This window comes from Rhamphochromis longiceps, linkage group LG12, assembly GCF_057381845.1.
Source record: "Rhamphochromis longiceps isolate RC_006_pf linkage group LG12, R_longiceps_female_GT1.1, whole genome shotgun sequence".
Taxonomy (NCBI): Eukaryota; Metazoa; Chordata; class Actinopteri; order Cichliformes; family Cichlidae; genus Rhamphochromis; species Rhamphochromis longiceps.
Window position 1 is genome coordinate 35,307,966 of NC_140568.1, and position 27,410 is coordinate 35,335,375.

Genomic DNA, 27,410 nt, shown 5'->3' on the forward strand with positions numbered 1-27,410 from the left:
TGAGCCCTGCTTGTCCCTTTGCTTATGCCATTAATGGCTTCAGGACCAGAGCCAGCACTTTAAAGTTGATACAACAGGACAGAAGAGGGCTTGCATGTTGAGAAGTGTTTTGGAAACTTCAGATCTTCAGAGACACTGATCTCACAAATCATTCACACCAGACACTGAATGATTCGTTGAACATAATTTAAGATCAAATGAATGTTTTCTTGATTTGTTGGAATGAAGAATTGTCTCACAATGAATTAAAAGTTCTCAAAAAAGTAATATATAATATATACATAACCTTTATTTGGCACATTTGTTCATTTTGTTATCAAAAGCCAATTTTTTGATCACCCACACAAGATTTTATTACCAGATACTTTAGTCTCTTGATAAAATCATAAATCATCTGTGGCATTTATGCATGATTCAGAAAAGTGTCCTTTAAACAGATTATACATATTTGATTATAGGGACCTGCAGTAGTTTTCATTACTTAAAGATGTTTCAGAAAAGCTTGGCTGAAATGTTCAGTCTTTATCCAAATATGCAAAAGTGCATAAAGCTCCGGTGATTACTCTGATAACAGTCAACACAAGCTATAATAGAATAGAATAGAATAGAATAGAATAGAATAGAATAGAATAGAATAGAATAGAATTCAACTTTATTGTCATTGCACATGCACAGGTACAGGGCAACGAAATGCAGTTAAAATCATTTTGATAACAATTTTCTGCAGAGGGGTTAAAATAAGATTAAAAATATACAAATATTTGCCATCAGAGGATCAAATAGCTGATAAGGATTGCAGAAAATTGTCAAAATATTTGTTCTGGTCTCATATTTGCTGTATCATGATTGTTGACTGAAGGAAATGAAGACGATTGCAAGGTCTTTTATGGGGGGTTTTGTGTTAAAAACTTGTTTTGCACTGAAAATCAAGCAGTCAGAAAAAGCATGTTGTCTTCTTATATGATGTTCATTCGTTTTTGTGAGTCCTGTGTGTGCTATCGTGGAAACCCCCTTTTGAGCGTATTTTTTATTGTTTCTAATCCTAAAAAAATGTAATAACATTAATATTGTTCATTGCTTATAACAGTAATGATCTGTCTGTAATAGGAGTGATCACATAAGTAACGGTTGACGTCTTTTTTTAAGAGAACCCCCCCCCCCCCACACACACACACACACACACACACACACACACACACACACACACACACACACACACACACACACACATCCTGGTCTATATTAAAATCTTACATAAATATAGATTTGATACCAGATATTAGTATCATGGAGATAAACTGTACAGTGAGTGGTATTTAACTGGATACAGACAAAGAGATCACAGTGTCTTCTACCTGACCGTCAGTTAATTAATTTCCTGGTGTCTGGTTCGCACAGCAGACACTTTGATTTGAAGAGCTGTAACCAGAATTCCGCTGAAGAGGTCGCGCAAGGACTTCTGAAGGAGTTCAGCGTCTGTGAGCGGAGAGCAGTGTGTGTGTGTGTGTGTGTGTGTGTGTGTGTGTGTGTGTGTGTGTGTGTGTGTGTGTGTGTGTTTCATTCAGTGAAACGCAACACCCTGCTTCTCTGTCTGAAGGCTCTTCGGAAACAGGTTTGATTATATTTAAAAGCTTGACCCGGGAGAGAAACCCAAACAACTGTCTGTTCTAACATTAGCAGTGCGGGTGCGGACTACTACGAATTCTATTATTGTCTGGGCTCGGATGTGTTCCAAAAGGCAACTCACATCAAAAAGATCTGCTCTTTTGTCTGCAGTTGGTGGAAAAAAATATATATATATCAGTAACCACCAAATAGTAACCTTAATTTGAAGGACTGATGGTATGCCTGGAAAGGCATGCTGGTAGTGGGCCTGTCTGCACATCACCATCATCATCGTCATCATCATCATCATCATCATCATCATCATTATTATTATTATTATTATTATTATTATTATTATTATTATTATTATTATTATTAAAGAGCACATGTCCACGCCATGTGTATAGAAGATGCAAAGCCCATGAGTGCTCTTTTTCCACGAGGAATCACGTGAAAGTGAATAAATGATGTGATGAAAGTATCACAGGGGTTAAAATTAAACTTCGGGAACAGTGTTGATTTCAAAACAACAACAACATTTTTATATCAGCTCATACTTTTTTCCATCTTGCGCTTTCTTTCTCTGCAGAGTGCCTGAGCTCCAAGTATGGTGTTTTCTTTCAAGTATTTTCATATCCTTTAATTATTGCGGCAAAGAGAAAGTTGCTAGTAACGATGTCACCTGATTGGGATTGAAAGAACTTTGGTAAGGAAAAAAAATTTTTTCCCCACCCCCATAGAAGAGGAGACCGCCCACCAGAGACAGTCAACCCGAGACCCCTTATAGATTTAAAGAGAGGCTGCATTCTCAGACTGACACTTATTCAACACTGCCACCTTAAGCAGATTACTTTTGCGCTGCCTGTGTCAAATACGTGGTTCACTTTGCCTCTCCATCATGTTTGGGATGCTGAAACACCACCTTCACCCGGGCATTTTTCTCTTGTTCTTATGGCTTTGTCACCTCATGGAACATCAAAAAGTTCAAGGTAAGCTCTCCTTATCAATTTCCTTTTATTCTCTTTCGCTTTTTTTCTTTTTTCTTTTTTAAAACGTGCACTGCTGTCAGTCACAGAACTCGCGGGGTGTCTTCCACTTGCTGCCACCGAAAAACTTTTCAAAGTTTCTTGATAAAAGTCTCTCTACATCAGGCAGTGATTGCGTAAAGCGTATAGAAAACAGGTGCCCTGTGGGACACTTCAAAGTGAGATTATATGGCAAGTTTTGCAGTCGTCACCATGCGCGCGAACTACAGCCGCCACGCCGTGTTGGTGACAGTCTTTCACAATACCTGAACATATTTTTGCAACTGTGTGAGCGTTTAGCATTCCGCGATGTTGTTGTCAATCCTCCAACAAACTTCAGAATATCCACTGTGAGCGTGTTATTTATACATTTCCCGCTAGTAGCCTTTCTGCATTGTATGCAAACACAGTTGCAGTTTTATACCTATGCAGGCTTTTGCACCCATCATTCATGGTTTCGGGGGACATATTTCAATTCAGCATAAGAAACACACTATCTCATGAAGATTTAAAAAAATGTGTTTGTGTCTTTGTCGGTTTAAACATGCTGTTACTGTCTGTGGGAAGTAATATTTTTGGCATGTAACTGGAAAAATTGTTATGTATCACATTTTAATATCGCTGAAATAAACTTTACATTGCTTTTTTTAATAAGTAAGTCATTGTCTGCTTGCTGTCTGGGATAACGTAGTGAGTGAGGCGTTGGAGACGGTGGTGTGTGTAGCCTTGTTACCTAAAAACCGTGGTTTTCTAAAGGAGAAAGATTGGCTGCTATTTAACGCTGTCTAGACGCTCCCGTTTCTGTCCAGTGATAGCAAGCAGACACTGGGAATAAAAGACAACCCCCCTCCGAAGATTCTTCTTACTTTTTTGGTTATGGCTGCATTGTAAGGGCTGTCAGTCACAGTTGGGATAGGCAAGTGTTAACAGTCTCGCAAAAAAAAAAAAAAAAAAAAAAAAAAAAATCAGACAAAATACTGTCGGGAGGGCGAAAAGGGAGGGAGGGAGCGTCTCGGATAATACGGCTGCGTGTGTATATTGAGTCTGGGTCAGCGGGTTTTTAGACGTCCAACATGCGGCATTCGAGCTTTTTTGGTTTTTTTTTTTTTTTTGTCTACAGCTGGGAACTGTTGGTTGCAGCAGGGGAAAAACGGGAGGTGCCAGGTGCTCTACATGCCCGGGATGAGCAGGGAGGAGTGCTGTCGGAGTGGAAGACTGGGGACGTCCTGGACCGAGGAGGACGTCCCCAACAGCACGCTCTTTAGGTGGATGATCTTCAATGGCGGAGCTCCCAATTGCATACCTTGCAAAGGTGGAGGTGCACTCATTTTCCTTCGTTTTCTCACATTACATGTAATCACTCATTTTGGTTAATGAATTAAACTGGTGCTCTGGTTTGCGTAATTGTCCCATTACTTTACGCGCCAGAATACACACCAGGGGAAAAAGAAATCCTCATTAGCATCACATAACACAGAGCTTTTGTTTTAGAAACCTGCGACAATGTTGACTGTGGGCCCGGAAAGAGGTGCAAGTTGAACCGAAGAAGCAAGCCGCGCTGCGTGTGCGCACCAGACTGCTCCAACATCACCTGGAAAGGACCTGTCTGCGGCTCTGATGGAAAGACCTACAAAGACGAATGCGCACTGCTAAAAGCTAAATGCAAAGGTCATCCCGATCTGGACGTACAGTACCAGGGCAAATGCAAGAGTAAGTAAATGTAACTGTCACCACATTTCTGAAAGCTGAGCGAGCTAGAAAGAATCCGTCGCTTTCTTGTATTTCTTGCATTTCGTGTCATTTTCACACAACTCTCCCAATGTCTTTGTTTCGCCAGAAACGTGCCGTGACGTCTTGTGCCCCGGCAGCTCCACATGCGTCGTAGACCAGACCAACAACGCGTATTGTGTGACGTGTAATCGGATTTGCCCCGAGGCGACGTCGCCTGAGCAATACCTCTGTGGAAACGATGGGATCATCTATGCCAGCGCGTGTCACCTGAGAAGAGCTACCTGTCTCCTCGGCAGGTCTATTGGAGTGGCATATGAGGGAAAATGCATCAGTAAGTCTGCAGCTACACGCATGAAAGCGTGAGACTTTACTCCCCGAGAGAGAGAGAGAGAGAGAGAGAGAGAGAGAGAGAGAGAGAGAGAGAGAGAGAGAGAGAGAGGTGCAGCAGTCACCGACACTGAAAACTGTTTGAGTGCATTTTCTTTCTGGCCAGCTCTGCAGTAATTCACTGCTCATTTTTGCCAACATTCCAGTGAGGAGGGGGTCTTAGAGAGAATGTGTGTTTGGTAGTTGCTTGTGTTTGCTCAAGAAATGATAGACATCTTATTATTTCCTGATGTTGGCAGCACTTTCCCATTTGGGAAAGAGGGAATGAGAGGGGGAGGGAGATGGAGGAAAACAGGGGAGTGCTGGGGGCCATGAAGACATGCTTCAAGTTTTGAGTCAGATTGATTCTTACACAGATAGTAGTCAATTTCAGTCTTGTAGTCTTTAAAAGGCTAATTAAAAACAAAGCTTTCTGTTCCACACCACGAGGCCTTATCCCGTAAAGTAGGATTTAGTTTTTATTCTCTCTAATTCTCTAAAAAACTAGGTAGTCATTTGATCCTGCTTGAAAAACATTCATGATAATCCATCTAATCAAAGATTTCCTCTCTCCTTATTTCCTTCTTTCTTCTCCCAGAGGCCAAGTCATGTGAGGATATCCAGTGCAGCACGGGGAAGAAGTGTCTGTGGGATGCTCGGATGGGCCGAGGCCGTTGCTCATTGTGCGATGAGTCCTGTCCGGAGAGTAGGACAGATGAGGCGGTGTGTGCCAGCGACAACACCACATATCCCAGTGAATGTGCCATGAAGCAAGCTGCTTGCTCAATGGGGGTGCTGCTTGAAGTCAAACACTTAGGATCTTGCAACTGTAAGTAAATTACAAAAGCAAAATATAAAAAGAAAAGAAAGAAACAAAATCCTCCCCTCCTTCTCTGAGCAAAAGACAATATTCTATGTTGCTTTCCCAACAAAAACCTCCTGTGAAATTGCCCCCCACCTTCCACCTACCCTGATTTTCCCTGAGCTCCCACCCCGGCCACATCACCAACCACAGCTTAAGCAAGCAGAAAAGACTTGGGGAATGGAAGAACTTGCATGACATTGTCCTCGTTGCTGGCTTTTGTTCTCGTGTTGTTTTTTTGTTTAATTTTCGTTTTTTTTTTTCACGTTTTCCCAATTCTGCAAATCCTGCTAACAGAAAGATGCGCGAAAAACTTATATCAGCAAACTGTTTGCAGTGGATCTATACTTTCTGAGAAAATAGGTGTGTCTATGGTCATGCTAGTGACCTGCGGGAGCAGGTTGCCTTAAATCCCATGCAGTATTTTTTCAGTCATTAATGGTTTAATGTCCAAATCTTTACAGCTTGTAAATTCCATGGTCACATTGTTAATTCCCTGGAAATGGTCTATTTTCTTTATTATTATTATTATTTTTGGCTATAATCAATTTATTCAAAATGCACTGACGCTTGTGACATAAACCACACTGCCAACACGTCAGTTAAAAAAAGAATGTGTTTAAACAGACGTATGACGTGCATAAGGTGATTGTAACATTGGTACCATTGATAACAATGATGGATTTGTACACTAAGATTCATGTGAACTGCCTGTCATAGACCAGTGTGAGCTATTTATTAACCCACAAATCTCCAGACAAAATACTAAATTTAACAACAGCTTTGAGGTAGTTTCAAATTGACATTCCAAATTTCTATTTAGAAGGTTGTTTGTTTGTTTTTCCTAACTGGCTTAATATAATGTGATTAAGGTTTGCAATGAAGTCCAAGGGACCAACTTTATGATCACCTCATGGGCTAAAAGTCATAATTTACAGTGTGCAGATTGAGCATAAGCTTGTTGATCCACGCTCCCTTACTTCCCATCCCATCATCAGAAAAACGTTCATTAGCTAACGCATTCATACCGCTTCCAGTGACTGTATCGTGTATCAAAACTCCTTTTGGATTAATGAGGGACTACCTGTGTTTTCATGTATCGTTACCCTTGTGCTTGCTTGTGTGCTTTTTTATGTGTCCAATGTAAATCTCTTGTGTAAAAAGAAAAAGAATATACCTCAGAACTGTGCTAACGATCTCTGACCTGCTTGCTAAGGTCAGGCTGTGACACAGAGTCCTCCCTCCCTGTTCGTTTGAGCCAGAAGCGAAAATATTAGTAATCAGAGAAAAGAAACTATAGCGAGTCCAAGAACACAAAAGCACTTTTCTGTGTTATGTGTGTCTGCTTTCAGGAATCTGCTCAAAAGAGACCTGAGCCACTGGAACCATCATCCCCAGTGCCCCTAAACCCGCTTCCCATCCTCCCCTTAACCCACCTCGTGACCTTCCCCTAACCTCCAACTTGCCGATCCTTTCCATTGTCGCTCCTTTTTCTCATGTTGCAGCCCTGACTTGCTCGATTATGTAAATGGACATTGTATTATTAATTGGGGATGCCACAGCAACTACTGCTGCCAAGTCACACAGACTGTTCCTCACACAAACATAATCATATACACAAAAGAAAGAAACAGAAAGGAGGCTGTGTGCCAGTGGCTTAATTGTGAGATTTATTTTTTTGACAGTGATATTCTGCGCTGTTGTGGTCCATATTCATACAACAGCTACCATATATTCTCCCATATAGCCATTACAGAAGACCAGGAGGAGGATGAGGAAGATGAGGACTCAGACTACATGGCCTATGTCCATTTATCTTCTATACTGGATGGATAGGCTCACATCACTAGGGGAACAGTCCTAGGGCAAGGAATCATGTCCATACTGTACATTATGTGTATGCTTATTTATTTTTTAAAGAAAAAGGAAGTATACATATAGTTCAGTCTGCTAGATGTTTATTTATACTTTTTGTGTTTTATAAATTATACATTTACATTGTCAGGCTATCACCTACCATGATATATTGTGTTACCACTCATTTCCCTTTTTTGTTGTTTTCCCTTTTACTTTCTTTTTTTATCATGAAGAAATATATTTGTCCAAAGAAAAGCAGTGTTATTTATTTTTCATGGTACCGTGTAAGTATAAGTCCTCTTCAAGCTGTAAATTGCATTCCCTGAGCTGTAAAAAATCTGCTTGTTTCTGTCAAATCTCTATCACAGATGTTTATGTCACACATACATAAATGCATGTTTAGGCTGTGTGTTTATTTATTGGGAAATATATCAATCATTTTATGTACAGAAGTGTGTCTGGTTTGTTTACAACTATAATTACTGACCAAAGGGATTCTCTCAATGGTTTTGCAAAAGAGCACTGTAAATGGTGCAACACAGCAGTGATGGAATAGAAAAGAAAAAAAGAGCCATTTAGTTTTTTCTTTTCTTAGTTTTAAGTTTCCTTCAGTTTTAGCCCTTTAGGTTTGTTTCCACATGGAGACTGTAGACATAATTAAATATAGCTTTTATTTTGTCTCACTACATTAGAGGTAAGTTTGGGCAATACTTGATTACTTTGGAAACAATGTGCCATTAACATTTGTGAGCTGTCTTCTTGCCAATGTACTCCGTACTGCTCTCACAGAGCTACACTAGGACTAACATACTGCAATACTCTACACTATATCTGACTTCTTCACTTTGTTTCTTTTTATTTGTTTTTTTTCTCCTCAGAATGCATTTTTTTGTTTTCAAACATCACAAGAGAAATACAAAATTCTGTTATGAATATATAGTTTTGTATTTTTTATGTAAATGTCATATGTACATACAAAGTTTGATGGTATTTGTACAGATATGAAGAGTGAATCAATAAAAGTTTTTTTTCCTTATAATTTTATCTGACTCTGGTGGATTATTTATTAGACATATGTCTAAATCTATCATAGCTTCAATGCAAGCGTTTACTTTAAAGAATAAAAGACTGGACATCAATCAGATCAAATTAAACCATACCTTTTATAGGCTTAGTCTATTTTGATGGCCATCACTTCACATCATTGTCATGAGATATTTTATTCATTTGGACTGGCTAAAACTTGAGCTATAAACAATTTCTAAACTTAAAAAGGATTTGCTAAAAATGTATATTCATACATATCAGTAAAACTACATATACCTTTACCCAGGGGATTTTATCTGCATTTCCTGTTACTGAATGTTCCAAAAACTACGTTGTGAATATACAAATGAATTTACATGGTGTACTACACAATATTGATATTGTGCAATACACAATGTAAAGTATATACATGTATTAAACATATGTTTTAAGAAACAAATTGCTCCGTTTTTTAAGCTGTCATCAGACAAAGCATAAGAAAACGGGCAGAAAAAAGACAAACATATAAACTTCAGTGAGTAGACATGAAGCACAAGCAAATTGAAATTCTTCTCAGCGTGCGGGGTTTCCTTCTATTTACACCAAAATAATTGTTCTTTGTTATATAAGAGAGCACTGGCGTAAGTAGATGTCTGGGCGTCCCTTGGTGTGCTATGTGACACATCCAAAAATTCGGTTGGCAAAGTCCTTCATGTACCAGCTGTCTCCGCCACCCGCGCGTACTGTTTGTTCCTTTGCGGTTACCGTACGTCATCGTTGACAACAATCATGGCGTCCTCAATGTCACTTCTCGGATTGGGACGTTTGTCTGCTTTTAATGCAGCTTCTAAAATGTTCTTGAATCCTATCAGGTAATTTCATATTAATTGTTTATCAGGTTTCTGTTCGCACTTGATACTCTGAGCTGAGTTTGTTTGAATTATTTAACTCCCAAGTCGACTACAGCACAGAAGCCGTGTGTCTGTTAGCTTGTCAGCGGCAGAGCACTTTAATGAAGATTTTTCTTTTTCTCTTTTCAAAATAGAGGTTTCGCACCTAACGTGGAAGACTTTATACACTAAACAACGTCAGCGCCTGCACGCTTTTATCTTGTAGTACACTGGGCTTGTAGATAATGTCATTGTCCTTACAGCACTTGCTTGCCCAGCTAATTGGCTAATGCTAGGGCGAGCTAGAAATCAGTTTAAAAGCTAACACAATTAAATGATGCTCACTGGTCTGCACAGCACGTGCCGAGACAACTTTATTAAATAAGTGACTCAGCCGACAGCTAACCTTACAATCAGCTGTAGGGAGCCTGGAAGCTAACAATTAGCATGAAAGTAATTCACTGCTATTGATAGAATACAGTGCTTCTCTCGCAGTAACAAATCTGCAAGTTATAGTTTGAGGTATTCATGTAGCCACCAGACCCCAACGATACTAACACCAAGAAAAGTTACCTGTGTTTGTGGAAGGATTTTAAACAAACTGACCCCCGTGCTGCTCCACTATGTGTTTTTTGCCACTTTTTACCACACAGTTATTTGCCACAGTTAGTGGGTTTTGTGACACTTTAAAAGAGTACCTCCATATCATAAATACTTAAATACAACAATATTTTCCGCATTCATATTTCCGGTTAGTAAGGACAGTTAAATGCGATGGTCGCTAATTGATGGCTTGCCTGGCAGTCATCGGCATTTCTTTTTAATCATTTCCTACAAGTCTTCCTCTAAAATCTTGAATGAGAAAGAGAGGAGGCTGAGCTGGAAGTGGCAGTTGAAGATGTTGACGATCTTTAAATTAAATCCCCCTTTAGCTGAAAGAAGAAGAATATAGACTTTCAGTTGTTCATCACTTTTTTTTTTAACATTTAGTCAGAGCAGAATTGATGTTGCACAACTGATTAAAAATTCACCATTGTCATTGATAAATGCCATTGGATTTTTCCATCATCAGAAATGATTCTGTAAGCTGTTACAACAGTTGACAGTTGTATTCACAGTTACTGTCTCCTTTGGGAGTTTTTAAAGAGAGAAATAATACGATGCATGCTTTTACAACTTTTATTATTCACACAATGGCATTATGTGCAGTGCATTAGCTGAGGTTATTAATAGATACCAGATTAGAATATGTAGTGTAACCATGTTGAAAATGAAATAAGACATTTATTTTGTTTTATAGAGTCTGGAAAGATGGAGATAATAAGAAATCATTGACTTGCACAGTATTTTCTTGGCAAAATCTGAAGTAATCTAAAAGTCAGATGAGTGATTGGATAAATCACAGTATTTCCTCAGCCATGTTGATGAGGAAGCATCCTATTACCCCAAGAAACTGACAGGGATAACAGTTAAATGAAAGCCAAAGGGCGAAAAGGAAAAAGCAAATGTATACCCAGTCATCTATGCTGTGTTTTTCAGTCATTGATGGGTTTTGCTACTTTTGTCTCCCCTGCTCTCAGGTTCACCTTGATTGTGTGGTTTGTTGTTGTTTTTTTGTTTTGTTTGTTTGTTTGTTGTTGTTTAAATGTGTGATTTCTGTGTGTGGTTTTACACACAGAGCTGAGCTCACAGTTAAACAGATTCAGAGGTGAAGTGGGTGGATGAGGTAAAAAAAAAAAAAAAGAAAGAAAGGGAAAAAACTGCCTTTTACCATGCATTAAAAAGTGTTAAATATTTAAAATCTTAAATCTAAAACAATGGGAGAACTACTCTGTTTCATTCTTAAACCAGTTTTGGGTTTTATTTACAGACACATGATATACATTTTTATTTAAATGGTCAGAAATCAAAGGAAAGTGTGCAGATTTTGGTTAAATAAGGTATAAGAATCATTGCTTTATCTGTATGTTGTCATCGCGAATACTCCCATGTGTAGTTACTCCCCAAAGCTCCTTCAATGCCAGGAAAAATGCAGAGTAGGACTTTATTCATGTGATTAAGCTGTGCAATGATTACACCTGAAACTATATTCGTCTTTTCTTTTTTAAAAATCAGTTTTTATTGAAAAAATCAGACCTGAGACTGTAGTGAAATCTTAACATTCATTTGAAATAAATACAAAATTATGAATATATGGAACGTGCCATTCTGTGATGGCACGTTGCCGTTTTGTGATGGGGCACGGCTGCACTTTGACAAAGAGCCTCACAGTCCTCGCCTGACAGTTGACTACAGCCAACATTAAGCACGTCCTGTCATTAGGATGAGAGCGAGAGTCTGCCAGAGATTCACTAGACAGAACTAATAAGTGGCGGGGGGGATTCCCTCCTTGTCGCTTCCTTTTCACTGTACCCCCATCCCACCGCCTCCTCCAAGATCGTCAGCATTTCCAGAGCTTAACTTGTTTGTGTAATTTCTTTGTCACTTGTGTACTTTTGGTGCTTTGTGCTTAGCTTGTAATCACAATTAAATTTTTTTTCCCAGGTCTACAAGCACATCAACACTGAGACTGGCAGAGAAACCAGGACAAGATACACAGCTTATTACAGTTGATGAGAAATTGGTAAGAATTCATCCCTGCTCAATCTGAGTTGTACATCGGTGTTTATCTGATCTTCTGTCTTCCAATTATTCTGCTGGGGGAAAAAAACTGTTAAAAATTTTTGTCATCTGCTGCTAAACTCAACTTGTCCTAGACAGTAGGCTTTTGTAACAATATGACAGTGATGACGAATATCATCATTTGTAGTTCAGTTCACAGCTCTGATTATTCCTATCCTCACAGTCCTTCTAGGTTTAAATGCCAGTTCATGAAAGAAGTGGCTACAACTATTTGAATGGCTGAGGAAATGGAATTTTTTCTAACAGGAGAAGTGGAGTAATATTCACGCACTGTAATGCAGTTATCTTCACTCAGTCCATTTACAATGTATAGTTTTGGGGGGGTTTTACATTATGAATGCCCCAATGATATAAATGTGGATACAGTAAATCATAAAAATATCTCACAGAATAGTGCAAAATTATTTTGTTAATGATAACAAAAACTATAGTCTCTGGTGCTTTCAAATACTCAGTCAAAAAATGGGGGCACTATAGTAAAGTATTGCCATACCATGTGCAGTATGTGTTTTATATCAGCTTCCCTGCCAGTACCTCCCTGCTTGAACATTTGCCTGGGTCAGTAGTGACTGATTACTGTGATCATTAACAGTAACACGTGATTTCTTTTGCTCTTTCTGAAGTTTCACAGATTCATCAGTTGTTTGAGGGCTCTTTGTTTGGCATCAGCAGTTATCAGATGCTTTGCATAATAGTTTTATTGCCTGTCGTGACAGAAATATTTCATAATGCTTGGTTTGTGCTACTCTTTCAATGTAAATTTAGAACAGACAGGCCCGAGTCAGCCTGTTTTGTTGGTAGCATATGCCCAACAAAATGATTTTGTCTAGACTTGTCGACTTCATCTACTCTGCCTTCATTCAGTAAAGTACGCAGCTGCATTAGGATAGCTCCTAATGCAGCTGGGTGATAACAGAATTTTCTAAATCGATGCAGCAGAACGGTAAATGTTGTTTTCTGTGTCATACATTGACCTGCAAAGTAGGCAGTGTTATGTGCCTGTAGTGCCCAATGCTGGGCAATGTTTGGGACATTTGCTGAAGTCGCTGCAAACAGTTTATCAGGACTTTTCACAGCGCTTTCTGTAACCACAAAAAGCTTCATGGAGTGGTATTATCCAAATTTGAATTTGATGTTTACACATGCACACACGAAACCAGGTTACAAGTGAGGGAAGTAATGTGTAGAAACAGTTTAGCAGCACATCTGTCTTGCAACCTCTTTGAATTTGGATTGTTAGTCAGGCAAATTAAGAAAATTCATCAGGGTTAGCTTGGGCAAATGGTGAAGTAGGGCTGCTCGATTATGGCAAAAATGATAATCACGATTATTTTCACTGAAATTGAGATCTCGATTATTTGACGATATTTATTTAACAATAACAATGTATTGAATAATGACTTTAAAGATTGTCAAAAAATAATATAAAATAGTGTGCAAATACTGATAACAGTGCAAATGTTTGCAATATAAAAAATAAATGAAAAATGAGTTCTGACTCCGCGAACCCATAATGTTTCCACACCACCGAAGTTTTTTTTTACCTCTCTTTTCAACCAACGGCAGTCACTCTCCTCTCCAAATAACTTCTGCTTAGCTTTCCGAACTTCCCTCAGGTCCTCTTAATCAGCGGTCCCCAACCCCCAGGCCTCGGACCGGTACCGGTCCGTGAGTCGTTTGGTATGAGAGAGTTGAGGCTCAGGTGTGAAATGTACAGTTTTCAGGGTTTTTATCGGTTTTCAGCATTATTTTGTTATCGTATTTATCGTTTACTCGGTTTTCCTTGGTCTTTTCACGTGTTATGAATAAATCTTCTTTTTTTCGGTACCGGTACTAGTTTTATTTTGTTGTATTTATCCGCGACACCTTAAAGGCCGGTCCGTGAAAATATTGTCGGGCATAAACCGGCCCGTGGCGCAAAAAAGGTTGGAGACCGCTGCTCTTAATTGTTGTTACACGTGTTCGAAATGCAGAGAGGTGCGCTCGATTTGCCACACGGAGCAGCGCGAGAGTAAAGCACGAGGGAGGGGCTAATAATCGGCTCAGTCATTTTTAATGATCGTTGAAAGCCCAGATCGTAATCGTGATTAAAATTCGATTAATTAAGCAGCCCTATGGTGAAGTCTGTTTTGGTTTTTTGGGGTTTTTTTTGTAGTTTTTAAGAGCAATCAAAATGGATTTCTGGGTCCACAAATACACAAGGGCAAGAAAATGTCATCTGACATTTAGGATTTTTCAAATCTCTTATCATTTCTGTCTACAGTTTCTGGCCTAGTTTCTGACTTGCGTAACCTCTATGAAAGCAATTTCAGAAAGCAACTTTCAATGTGATTACTTAAAGATGCTGAAAGATTAAATCCCTATGAAGCCCTGTTCTTCTTTTTTCTTCTTTTACATGGTGTCTATGACTGGTCTGTTTTGGGTGAATACTGTTGCTCCAAAAGAACTGTTCCTTTTAAATCAAGCCCCAGTCAGAGAGAAGCTAGTTGACCAGGCAACGGTTACTTTACTGAATTACTTTTTCTAGGATGTGGTATAGCTCTGTTTCGCTTTAATCTTTTTTTGTTTTAGCATTAAGTGCTGAACTATAGTCTAAACAGTGATAACCAAGCATTTGAAGTGGTTAACAACGCACCAACTGTACAAAACAAAGACTGATCTTTGACATTACTGCTTTGTCATAGAAAGTTGAATTAGAAGGTTACGGAGAAAGAGTGAGTTTGGGGAGAATGTGGGAGTCTGTTGTGGACTTGTTTTGGGGCGGGGGAGCAGTATGGGCAGCGTCAGTGTGCTTTTGTCCCAGACCAAAGCTGGCCATACTGGCAGACAAACCTTTGGCTGGGCGGAGTGTCTGTCTCTGTCCTCTCAGTAGGGGCCACAGAGAGGCACAGCAGAGGAGAGGAAAAAAAGGGCCTCTAAAAAATGTGTGTGTGTGTTGGGGGGGGTGAAAGAAAAGAAACTAGCATGGAAAAAAGTTTGTGAGACACCCTGAGACTCACGAAAAAGACAGTGGCCACTTCAGTGTTGTTGGCCACAGAGGTTCCTTTGTAGCATGCTGTTACTGGCGACGAGGGGAAGTACTCTAATGTTCACCCAGACAGGCCGAAAAGAGAGGCCCTCAGCTGTTTACAGTACAGTGGCCTCCGTCTCACGTGGTAGAGGGCATTGAGAGCACTCTCCCTTTTGGGCATTCAGCATATGTCAGCACGCTAGTCATTCATCAGGCTGTCAATAAGTGTGAATTGCTTTCTGGTTTGACCAATCAAAGAAAGATCTCGATCCACTGAGAGGTTATTCAGGGTTTGCACGCCGTCTCTCTCGACCAGCCTGAGGAGAAAGTGGAGTGCTGCTCGTTGTGCAGTGAACATTTCTGAATAACCTCTTTCAGATGATATTGCATTTTGGCCTGGGCAAATGATATTTTGAATTCACTCCAAAAACTCTGCATGAACATTTGTCTGATACTCATTATCTTGTCCTTAGTTCTCGTGTGTCCAGAAAATGCAGACTTTACAAGAACATGGATCTCTACATTGTGTTTGGCCATCTCCATTACAGATGAATTTAGAATCTCCTGCTGGGTCAAAAATCAGGGAAAAGGACATTTAAAGTGATTTGGACTGCAGACAGAAAAAAGTTTTAAGTACTGATTAGTCACAGAAAGTTTTTATACTGACAGGGATAAGTCCAACTGCTTTTCTGAAACTGCCTTTCTAAGTGTCATTCACTAAAATTGCGTGGGTTTTTTTTTTTCCAAGTTAAGAGTAATTGTAAAAAAAAAAGTATGACGATCTGCTTCTGTTGTTCATCTTATATGACAATAAGTAAAGTAGCTGGGTTTTAAACTGCTGACCAAGCAGAACAAACAATTTAATAATGCCATGCCTATTACGGTCATTCACATTTTAGACTTGCGAAAACACAAAATCAAAAGATTTATTGAGTATAAAAAAGTGCATTTTTTTTACACTAGATGTATGGGAGGAAAAAGAATCAAGCAAAGGCATCATCTTGAAACAGTATTTGCATTTTCTTTTTTCTTTCTTTTTTTTGCTTGAATAGTAATTGAAAGCTAAATTTGTAATTGAAATAGCATTTTGATATGTTACAGAGCCTTACTTACAGTAAAGTCTTTGCAGAGGAGATGATTTTGATTTTAGGGTTGACTGTAAACTTCTTTAGGTAGGTTTTGTAGGATTTGAGTGTTTTCACCTTTTTCCCCACATTTAAAGCTCTAAGTTTGACTTTTATGAGCAAAATTTCTGGGCCATTGGCTGATTTTCAGAAATGATGCCAAAGAAAAGGACGTGCGTGATGGTCCACCAGTGCCCGTAGCTGTTCCCCGGCGTGCCCATGCCGACCTGCTTTTGTTTGTAATTACTGTTTGATTAAGCATGCTGGGCAGCTCCCAGTGTCCGACTGGCTGGCCAGTGATACACAGCTTTACACGGAATGTCTACAACCGCAGTCAATTAGAGTCAGGCCTTTTTGCTTTACTCTCTGGTCCTTTGCACAAACAACTGTGGTTATAACCATAACAGCTGCTTCAATATGCAATACAATATCTCTCACTAACGCTTGAGTCTTGCAAACAGAACGTTTACTTCTCTTTCAGCTGTGGCCAAACGCGCTCTCTCTGTCCACATAAAGGCAACACCATAATCTTAAAGCGCTTGTGAAGCCTTGTTATAGAGTTCTCTAAAGGCACTAGGGTTTTATTAGCCAGAGAAGGACAGTTATTAGACCGTGGGGAATTGAGTGAAAAGGCGGAATGACGACGGCAAGAGGAGAGTGTAGGTATGTTCACTCGATGCTTGGCATGTTTACGTTTGATAAGTTTTTGGGTTTCTTTATTTCTTTATATAATTTAGAGAACAGCATTTGCTTGGCAAGATGTGACATCACATCTGGCTAAAAGATGTGGGGTTCTATTGCGGTAAGATAGATGAGTCTAAAAGCCTGTTGTCGGTTGTTTTTAAAGACAGAAATTGAAATCAGATTGAACGATCTTGTAGTTGAAACATTAGAATTTATTTTCACTGTCGGACTCCCTGATACAAAATAATTGTTTTGCAAGTGTCAAAATCCCTTCAATCACCACCATAATCCCCCCCCCACACACACACACACACACACACACACACACACACACACACACACACACTTGGGAAATGGGGGAGAAACAAAAAACTAAAACCCACAAAAACTGCCATTCTAGCTATGAGGACATTGAGCACCACCACTTTAAGTCTGCAGTACAGGCGTGAATATCCACTGTCGAGCCTCAGAGACAGAGTGACCTACAGTGGAGCAGACCACATTCACCACCCCATCAACCCGCTTTTCCCTCCCTTCCCTCCTCTTCCAGCCTTCCTCCTTCCTTTGCACATAGACAATTTAAGTATCTGTTTTGTCTGCTTGCCCTCTTACATGGCGCAGTTGTACGAAAAAAAATCTCTGCTCAAGTTTGAAGTAGTGGCTGAGAGGATGTTGGTCTTTGATGAATGGCAGACAAGAGGTTTTATTATGTATCATCAACTAAATAGTATTTCATTCATTAGCACTCTCTTCCATAGACTAACTCTCTGAAGAGGACTCCTCAGCTGGGGAGTTTTAGGAAGTGTCCAACTGCTAAGTGTTGTGTTTGCAGATTGGATGAAAAAGGATTGCTACTTCTGTTTGACAACACTTCAATTTATTCATTACTTGTAAGCTACCAGCTCTTTTTGTAATTTTGCAAGCTGCTTTTGGTATTCATAAAATGTGAGGTGCCAGACGATTAACCCCCCCCCCCCCCCCCCCCCCAACCACCACCCCACCACCACCCCCCAGAGTCAGGGCCTTAACATGCTCTAGGAAATGATGCTTAAATAGTGTTGCTCTGTCTTATAGCTTTAAGTAATTGTTTTTCCTCACAAACTTGTACTCCACTAAGATTTTGAAACTTAAAAAGATACTCACAACTCACAGTAAGATTCAGTTGAAACGGGGCAAGTCTTTGCTTGACGCATTTTCATAGTTTGGGTTTATTTATAAATTGTTTTATTATAAAATGACATTTGAGATGCTCAGACAAACAAGTGTGTCTGCATCCAAAATATTCATAAATGACCCCTCCTCTCTCCTCTCTTTACCAGTATGTGTAATGTGAAATACAAGATGACTTTCATATACCAGCTGCTTCTTGTTCTCCAATGTTGAACCACTCCCACACATGAGCAAGCAGCATAATATTTGTTTCTATTAGAGATGCCCCCAGTGTCCAGTCAGTAATTGGCACACTTTTTCCACTTCAAAGACGTCTGAAGGTGGGAACCGGCCGAGGCTGATGAGTGAGGCTCTTGGTCTGGGTGTGGGCTGGACAGTGGGGCGTTAGGGGCGATGTGTTTGGGCTTTCGGCACATGCTGACTCAACATGATTCAGCTTTGGTGACCTTTTGACCCCTCTGGGTGCCAAGTTATAGATTTGGCATACAGGTATACATCCTATGATGAGCTTATTTGTGTGGTGGCAGCCCTGGTGTCTATAAAAATGTGACGGTGACGCTAGAAATGTTCTGCCAGAGCTAGTCATCCTTTGTTTGCTTGTTTGTCTGTTTGCTTGGTTACTGTACTAACTGGAAAACACACTGTGTACTTCAGCTGAGAACTGGAAACCTTAACAAGTCTAAAAAAACAGCACGCCAGTAGTAATGTTTAGGTAATGTGAGCAGGGCTGTTTAGGGAAACAGACATTAACCAGTTAACCACAACATTAAGACCAGGACAGGTGAAGTGAATAACAGCGATTATCTCATTGCACTGCAATGTTCTGCTGGGGAAACTTTGGTCCTGGCATTCTTGTGGTTCCATCCTAGATGCATTAAACATGACAAAAAGCCCAAAGTGCTGACCTGTCCTCCAAACTTGCCGGTACGGTTGAGGAGCCACAGGGTAGTGACCAGAGAGCACAGAGTGTAAAAGCTCAACACCATCAAACTTGATCATTTGATACCAGCAGCTCCACGTTATTGTTGGCAGTTAGAAATTTTGGAAACGCTGAGTATGTTGAATGCTCATTTATGGATGATTCATAGGTCAGTGTCCAATGTTAACAAAGACCTGACTGAAATTGATTGAAAAAGGAACCAATCTCTAAAGGAAAACTTATAAAGACTTCAGAAAGTCTGGACAACTTTTGCTCAGGATTACTTTGAAAAATGACTCCTTGGAAGATAAAATTGAAAGAAGAGTGCTGTATATGCCAGCAGAAGAGTGCCAGATAATGTTTATATATGAGCTGAACAGGTAAAAAAGTATCATGGCTCATGCAAAACAACCCAGCTACAACTGCAGCCTTGTGGGGGTCACGTAAGGCCATATATGCTACTGGCCTTATTGTACTCTGGCTGAAACCCTGAAATCAATCATCTGTATCCACCCTGTTCTCCACGTTTTCTCACCTATCTGGTTTATTGGAGAGCTGATCATTCTCATAACTGATAACCAAGTCGTCCTGGATCATTGTAAGAACAGATGTGGCATTCCTTTATTTTATGTTTAAATAAATATTTTTTTAGTACCCAGTGGGAGTATCCAGTGATTAAGTGAAAAGACAGGGGCAATTAGTTCACTGAGTGATTAAACAGAAGGTCTTTATATGCACCTGTTTTTAATTCTTTGCCAAACCTGGGTACTCTGCAGCATAAAGAGCTAGTCTGTGTTCCAAGCAGTAGATATTTTCATCAAAATGGAATTAGATGAATAAAATAAATCATAAAATTTATAATTTATATTGCTTTACTTGGACATTTTCTCAAACATTCTTCACAAACTTATTTCAATATTCTTTCTTTTCTTTTTTTTTTCTTCTTTTTTAAAAATCTTTTTGGCAACCACTTTTTAGGGTAAAATACATTTGATCTCTTTCATTACCTTTTCAGAAATGCAATGTATACCACAAAAATCCTTAAACCTTTATTGTGTTTGGATTAGATCTGCAGATAATATCAGGAATAATATGAAAAACACATTTTATATCACAGAGCAGGCAAAGGTGGGTTTTATATCCCTTTGTATAAACTGTGGGAAATGAACTGCAGGAAATGTAGACATTCACCTGCAAATCATCTGAAGCTGACAAGATCGGTTAAACAATATGGGAAGAGTGGAGGCTGGAAGAACACTTGGAGAAACAGACATCCACACCCGGCATCTTGACTTCTTCAGCAATTAAAATAGGCTGTAGTCTTTGTCTTCATTGGCGACTGGTTTCTATATTTGGAAAAATAACTGAGTCTGATTGAAGATGGCTTTGAGAATAGAGCTGTCATCTCAGCGTGCCAGGTTTAAAGGTTCCAGGTGCACATTTGGTTCTGGTTCATCTCCTTCAAACATGAACTGATCATCAATGACCAAAGAAGGAGATGAAAATAAATGGAAATTAGACCAGTAGATTCCTTTGTCAGGAAGATAGACATTGCAAGTCTTTGTATTTAAAATATTCAATATTTTGGACCCGAATGAGTAAAGAATCAGGTTTGAGGTTGTTTGAAGGAGTGCTTTTCATATTTTGGGTCAAAGTTGTTTTTCTATCTGCATTTCCTTCTGAGCAACAGCTGTCTGCTCCCCACAGTGTGTGAGTGCTGGGAGAGCCACAAATACAAATGTGTGTTCATCTATATTTGTGAGCATTTTGATTGATAGTTATTCATTCCCAAGTCTCACACATCTTAAATGTCAACCATCACAACTAATGGCCAAACCTGTACCCTAACCTAAACCTAGTTGTGACTTTAACCCGAAAGCCAAGACTTCACCCTCAAACAGGCCTTTAAAAGGAGGTGGGCCAGCCAGAAATGTTGTCACTTTGATCTAAAACTCAAACTGATTTCCACAAAGACAGATGGACATTTATTTATGTGTTATGTTTGGTTTCCTGTGATATATGACTTCATTCTCTCATGTTGTTTGGATGAGCAGTTCCCAAGACTTAACAGACAGGCACGTACACATTTAGCGAATGTAAAGGTGGCCTCGTTTCAAGAAATGAATGATTGCCTGCATGTGTTAGAGTGGACATCAGTAAAGTGGAGCTACATAAATAACCTGGGTTATACTTTATTTGAATGGATGCTGCACTAATTAATAAAAACAGTACATTTCACAAATGTTTAATTTGGAGGTATTTGGGCATCCAGCTTCCCTCTATAAAACTATTCTTTATCATTTTCTTTCTTTGGTATCTCACCGCTTCCTACAGTTTTTCCACCAGACTTAAGCAGACTGAGATTTCTGTCTTGTTTACACCAAAAATTTCCATCCCAGTTCTCTGTTGGAGAATTAGGGGTACTAGCTTTCAGCATTCTGGTGGGCCCAGTGGCCCCACAGCGACAAGCCCCTGTGCTCTTTATTTGGCACGTAGCCTGGAGGTGTCAGAAATATCGACACGCTTTCACGTGACGGAGATTTTGCCAGCCATTACCCCCCCTCTTTGTTAAGCCCTGCATTCTGTCTGCCCAGCCAGGTATTGTAGGGTCCCGTTAAGGCCCTGTGAATAGTGTCAAACTTGATAGTTCTCATTTCGCTTCCTGTACATGGCAGAAGAAAAAGTGCCCACCGTGTGGGTTTTCCTTTTGTGACGGTCCTCTCTAGTCTTCCTGGGAACACACTGCATTCCAGCCACAATCGTTCCTTTTGTGAATCTGGGTATTGTGGGTGAGCTTGTTATGCCGATAACCCTCCAAGCTTTCAGAGTAATGCATGCAAATATCAGAAGTCTAGACTTGTATTTTTGCAAACAATGCCAAATAAGCAAGCAGAGGTTTTTCAGTGATTTAGAGCGTTTGTTTTGACACATTCTCCCTTTTTGTGCTCATCCACACCCAACCTTAGGTTGCGCTACATCTGGAGAAATTATTGCAACAATTTACCATATATGTCACGTATTTTCACAATAGTTACATGTAACTATAGTGTGGCCTGCTGATCCCAAGAGTGTTATTTCTAATGTGTCTCATAGAGGGACGTAATGGGTTCAATCGCCTAGAACAGACCAGAAATTCCACGTTTTATAAAACTCTGCAAGTTTTTCTTAATGCTCTCTTTTAGAATAGAGAAACCTTTGGAGCATAGCCTTTTGGAAATAAAAAGTTACAACTTGCAGGCATTTTAAAGCATTTTTGATCACCTGCTGGAAAAAAAAAAAAGGAGAAACCCTTCATCTTATTTTCTTGCTGTTTAACACTGTCTTGTGTGTTATTGTGTCATGAACCATTACCCCCTCTGGGTGAAGAGAACATGTTTTCTTCCTCTTTGTGACAAGAAGGAATTGTTCGGGTTAAGTAGATAGGGCAGCCGGAAATAATTACCAAGCACTTGTGACGGTTTTTTTCCTCCCCCCTTTTGTTCGTCTTTTCCCTTTCATTTTAACGATCTTTTCAATGTTCAGATCTTGTTTATGATTGCATGGCAAAAGATGTTTCACTGAAACAAGCAGTAGTTTAGCAGTTGGACCTGTAATTTACTAGGCTTAAATACCATTGGAAGCTCCTTTGCCAAGAGGAAGACGGGCTTTTGTGTGGAGCTCATGCAAAATGACCCCTTTCTACAAATCAACTGGCAGATGACAGACAATGATGAAAATTTGATTCTTTGAAGTTGTAATGGCCATTGAAATGTGTAAAATTCTTGTATTGAAAGGAAAGCTCCCTGGAAAGCCCTCAGTCTTGGGTGGCTGCTGCCTGCGTGCTGGGAGGTTCATCTGTGTTTTGTCGCCGACTTCCCATTGCTTGTTTGCTAATTCCCTGAAGAATTGGACCAGATCTTTGATAGGAGCTCCAAGGGGCTCCAGTTGCTCAGGAATATGCATTCAGTGCACCCTCATCCAATTGTCGTGCTGTCCTACTTCATGAAGGTCTGCAACTAATTGAGGATTAGGAATTAATTTCAGAGATGGCCATTATATTTGTTTTATATTTTACATTTTTTTGTTCTCTAACTTCACGATTGACCTTTTCAAAGTGTGCGTACGCCCAAGAACCAGTACCACTGCAGACAAAGTCCAGACCTACACAGCAACAAGTACATTCATGCACCTTTGTGTATTTTCTTGGCAATGTATTCATGAAAAAATCAAGCCAAGAGAGATTTGCTATATATACAAGTAATGGTGACTTTTTGTTAATGTCAACATGTGCAAAAAATGTTATTTAAAAAACAAAAAATAAATAGAAAATGCAGAACTACCACAAAAACAAAAACATTTCCTAATGTTGTAAACCTCAACATCTGGCAATAAACCCATTCTGATTCTGATTCTGAACAACCCAAACTTTAGCTTGTTTTATGGCACCTATAAAACAAAGTTAAAAAAAAAAGTATTCAATTCTCAGACTTTTTTGTGTTTTATTGTTCTTTGACATCAAAGATGTACTGAACCCCCTTTTTCCACCTTAATATTTTACAGTGGGAATAAATCTAAGAGATTGATGTGAAGTACAAAAATATAAAACATGAAACATTTGATTACATAAGTAACTTTTATGGCCATCAAACATTTTCCTGACCTCTGTTCTCCTGACATTGAGCTCTTAAAACATGTTGCTAAAGTTGTATTTTTTTTTTTATATCTGCAGGCTGACATCAAGTGTTTTCTTTGAGAAAAGCTTACGTTTCGCATGAACTCCTAAATAATCTAATCAAAGTAGAACACTTCATGTGGACTGCTGGCAACCAAAAACATGTTGTTGGGTTTTGGGTTGGTTGTTTTTTTTTTTTTTTTTTTTTTAATAAATGGAAATTATTTATTAATTTCTTGTAAATCTGTAATTGCCAGAGTTTTCAGTCTTAGTCACACAGGCCTAGAGCTCAGTTGGCGACTGCTGGGCAGCAACTGGTAAATAGAGAAAATGTGCATTCCCCAACTGGTTATGAGTCACTGTGAAATCAATTGTTAAAGCCAAAGTCATGAAGGCCTAGAGGCTGGCCATTGACCGAGTGGGATCCAATCGGTGAAATTGTTTGTGAAGCGGTACATGTGATGCACAGATATCTTCCCATTTGCTAAGGTGAAGATTGAAGGGGCTGCAATCTTCACAAAGTAAAAGTTTGACCCTTTAAAACATGGCAGCTGTCCATCTCTCTGTAGCTTTTCATTTACTCTGTGCAACTTGTCTGCTGGAAGTTTCACAGTCTGTCATCTTCTTAAAAAATCAGGCTCTGGTTGTTAAAAGGCACAACTTCTAATATGAAGATGAACGTTTTGCATTTCCAGTTTGGAAAGTTGTAAGTCAGCATTTGGAATATGCAGAACACCATCAGTAACCAGTGTGATTACTACTATTGTGTAGTAATTGTAATTAATTGAATCCCAAGAGAAAGTATTTCATTGCATAGCTTAAACTGTCACACAGTTGCCAGTTAACAGTGAAACATCACAGTTCTCCAAAAGTTGATTCTGTTCATCTGGACGTAACGTTTTGTGGAAGAAACGTTTCGTCACTCATCCAAGTGACTTCTTCAGTCTCAGCTGCCTGCAGGTTTATAAACAGTACATTTGCATAATGACTGAAACTAGCACCACTGAAGGAACAATGGGCTGGGAGTGAGTGACAAAACGTTTCTCCCACAAAACACTGGGAGAACAGAATCAACTTTTGGAGGTTTACTTACCTGGATGATTGAGCATGCATCAAAACATCACAGCTGATAATCAAGAGGAAGACCTGGCTAACCAACAGGATTTGCAGCACATTTGTGTTCAGTCATCTCACATCTCCACCAACCAAAGGCTGTAAACCACGCTTCTGTTGGGAGGGAGTTGTTACACAAGCATACGTGAAAGGGAGCATTTGAGGGGTTGTTTTCACATTGTTTATTACAAGTGACTTGCAGAACACAAGTAGTAATTGGTGCGTGACATCAGTTGTAATGCTGGATAGTCATGAGGTCAAATGAGGCCACACTTTAGAAATTAGAAGCACTCTCCTAGTTTAGATTTTTATCCTGGTGTTTTGTTAGTTTATTGTGTTTAATTTCTGTGTCCTTTAGGACATCACCACTCTGACAGGAGTCCCAGAGGAGCACATCAAAACTCGTAAGGTTCACATCTTTGTGCCAGCCAGGACAGCCATGCAGTCCGGCGTGAACACCACCAAAAAGTGGAAGATGGATTTTGATACTAGAGAGCGCTGGGAGAACCCACTGATGGGCTGGTCCTCAACGTGAGAACCTTCCACCTCCTGATTCCTACAGCACATAAACTGACATTATAGAACCTCTGCACACAGTTGTTGAATTTTGGATTCTAATGCCTTGTGTTTCTATTTTAGAGCTGATCCCTTGTCCAATATGGTGCTGTCATTCTCCTCCAAGGAAGATGCCATTGCTTTTGCAGAGAAAAATGGTAAAGAATTTTTCAGCCTTTGGTTAAACAATATATCTGTTTCATCATTTTAAAAGTGACAAAACACTGTAACAAAGAAGTAGAGAAATAAGTCTCACCACTCAGTAGTCCTCTACAAACAGGCACATCGATTTTATGATACATGCAATCTCCATGTATTGACTCACCAACCACGTAAATAGTTTTTATCTGGATTTTGTCATTTGTTTCTGGCTGCAAGACAAATAACTCTCAGCAGTGAAGTGAGCAGACTGTTGGACAGGCAGTGGTTCATTGTTAGATACTGCTGGTGGTGTTTAGAGTTGTGTTGTCAGTAGTTTTGTGGCATTAACCCCATGTATGATGTATCTGGACTTAAAATGGATCAGTGTACACACTCATTTCTTCTGGTCTGAATCAGTTGAGTTTGTATGCTTTTAGCCTTTTCTTGTGATTTTTAGGGTTCTTTTCACATAAAAACCCCCACAAAATTAACCAAAATGCTAAGAATGCGAGTGGAAACTTAACAGAGATTTTACATTGATTTTATGGCTAGTTGCTACAGTTTTGTAATCTGCATGTTTCTGGTATTTCTGACCCAGAAAGCAAAGCATGCCTGGGCTATGGGAAGGCTGTTTGGGTTGGATCCAGGGTTGTTCACGTTCTCACCATAAATGAACCACTCTGGAGTTTGTTTGGAAGTGGACCGAGGCCACCTCCTCTGAAGGGTCTCGGTGCCATTTACTGCACCTGAGTGCGTTTACTGTGTTTACATCTGCACAAACGAATCGCACGGAAACGAACCAGAGTTTGATTAAACTGTGCAGGTGTCAAAACAACCTCAGCTACTGCATCTAACACAACTGACCATCCAGAGCGGTAACATCATTATTTCCACGGTCATGTTTGCATATTTTAACATATAAATCATTTACAGTATATAGTTATTTATATATCAGGGGATATATAAACTGTGAGGGGAGATGTACCTGTGACCAGATTCTTTCAGGTAACTTTGCTTTTAAAAAAATTAATTTGGTGTTCCCAGTTGACCTTTTTAACCAAAAATGGTGATGGTGGGGATCCAAGCACCTTTCTTATACCAACTAATAAAAGATCAAAGGAATGCTTTTAATGGGCCAACCAGCTCATTAGACAATCGACTACAGCCCTGTTTTAGTAAAACAAAATGAGGTGGTTTTCTGTGGAGCTCTAATCAAGTTCATTTTTGACTCAGAATTGAACCATCTGGGAAAGTTTGTTGAAACCAAGCAAAGGAAATGGGCTTACTCTGTTTATTGCACCGAAGAGATTAGAGCCGTTCTGACTACACACAGGTCGTTGATGTCTACAAAACACCTCATTGCGGTTGGAGCTCGTCCAAAAGGAACATACGTGACGTTATCAGCCCCATCACTTACTCTGATGTTTTCTTTCAGGTTGGAGCTACGACGTAACAGACAAGAGGACCTCAAAGCCACGGGTGAAATCCTACGGAGCAAACTTCTCCTGGGACAAGAGGACCCGGCGGTCCGCCAAGTAAACTGAAGACGCCCACCTGTTAGGTGGCCTGACCTGCAGCAGACCTGTATGATTCTTGTCAATAAATGCATAATTATATGAGTAAACCAAACATTTGTGTCGTAATCGCTTTTTTTCTTCAAACATTCACCTCATTACCGACTACCTAATGTAGTCCATCCAATTAATGAAGTGTTTGCTCTCCAAGTCGAGCTGTGCAACAGCAAAACAAAGGGGACGGTATTATTACAATCTGAACCTGTTTAAAAACAGGGATAAATACGTCTGTAGGCCAAAAGCAGTGACATTTTTCCTGTGTGAGTGTTTGTTTCCATCCGGTTACCCTGATTGTTTCGATGTTTGGAAAGCTGCACAACTGGAATTTAAATAGGACCTTGCAACATCTGTGCAGCAAAGTCATTTCTTTTACAATCCAAATCCAAAAAAATGTTAACTATCATCACCTTTTTAATGAGGCGTGC

The 27,410-nt window shown here is 39.6% G+C and overlaps 2 protein-coding genes across 4 annotated transcripts; both read left to right on the forward strand.

The window, feature by feature from the left end:
* Positions 1–2,400: 2,400 nt before the first annotated feature.
* On the forward strand, positions 2,401–8,080 carry fsta (follistatin a). Of its 3 annotated transcripts, none has more exons than XM_085426074.1 (6): positions 2,401–2,594; positions 3,751–3,948; positions 4,122–4,340; positions 4,468–4,692; positions 5,326–5,556; positions 6,942–8,080. In XM_085426074.1, coding segments are annotated over exons 1-6 (966 nt in total). In that variant the 5' UTR covers positions 2,401–2,503; the 3' UTR covers positions 6,944–8,080. The 3 variants fall into 3 exon arrangements, with proteins under 3 accessions (XP_085282200.1, XP_085282198.1, XP_085282199.1); XM_085426072.1 differs by having other exon boundaries at positions 7,337–8,080; XM_085426073.1 differs by having other exon boundaries at positions 3,751–3,942; positions 7,337–8,080.
* A 1,108-nt stretch (positions 8,081–9,188) lies between these two features.
* ndufs4 (NADH:ubiquinone oxidoreductase subunit S4) lies at positions 9,189–27,040 on the forward strand. Its single transcript, XM_085426075.1, has 5 exons — positions 9,189–9,344; positions 11,907–11,985; positions 25,074–25,246; positions 25,355–25,428; positions 26,847–27,040. Exons 1-5 carry the CDS (start codon positions 9,262–9,264, stop codon positions 26,948–26,950), a joined length of 513 nt encoding a protein of 170 aa, XP_085282201.1. The 5' UTR covers positions 9,189–9,261; the 3' UTR covers positions 26,951–27,040.
* Positions 27,041–27,410: the final 370 nt, after the last annotated feature.

Coding starts and splice junctions, on each gene's coding strand:
- fsta (XM_085426072.1), top strand. CDS start 2,504: ATGTTTGGGATGCTGAAACACCACCTTCACCCGGGCATTTTTCTCTTG. Junction 2,595..3,750: donor GGAACATCAAAAAGTTCAAG/GTAAGCTCTCCT, acceptor TTTTGTCTACAG/CTGGGAACTGTTGGTTGCAG. Junction 4,341..4,467: donor GTACCAGGGCAAATGCAAGA/GTAAGTAAATGT, acceptor TTGTTTCGCCAG/AAACGTGCCGTGACGTCTTG.
- ndufs4 (XM_085426075.1), top strand. CDS start 9,262: ATGGCGTCCTCAATGTCACTTCTCGGATTGGGACGTTTGTCTGCTTTT. Junction 9,345..11,906: donor ATGTTCTTGAATCCTATCAG/GTAATTTCATAT, acceptor TTTTTTTCCCAG/GTCTACAAGCACATCAACAC. Junction 25,247..25,354: donor CTGATGGGCTGGTCCTCAAC/GTGAGAACCTTC, acceptor TTTCTATTTTAG/AGCTGATCCCTTGTCCAATA.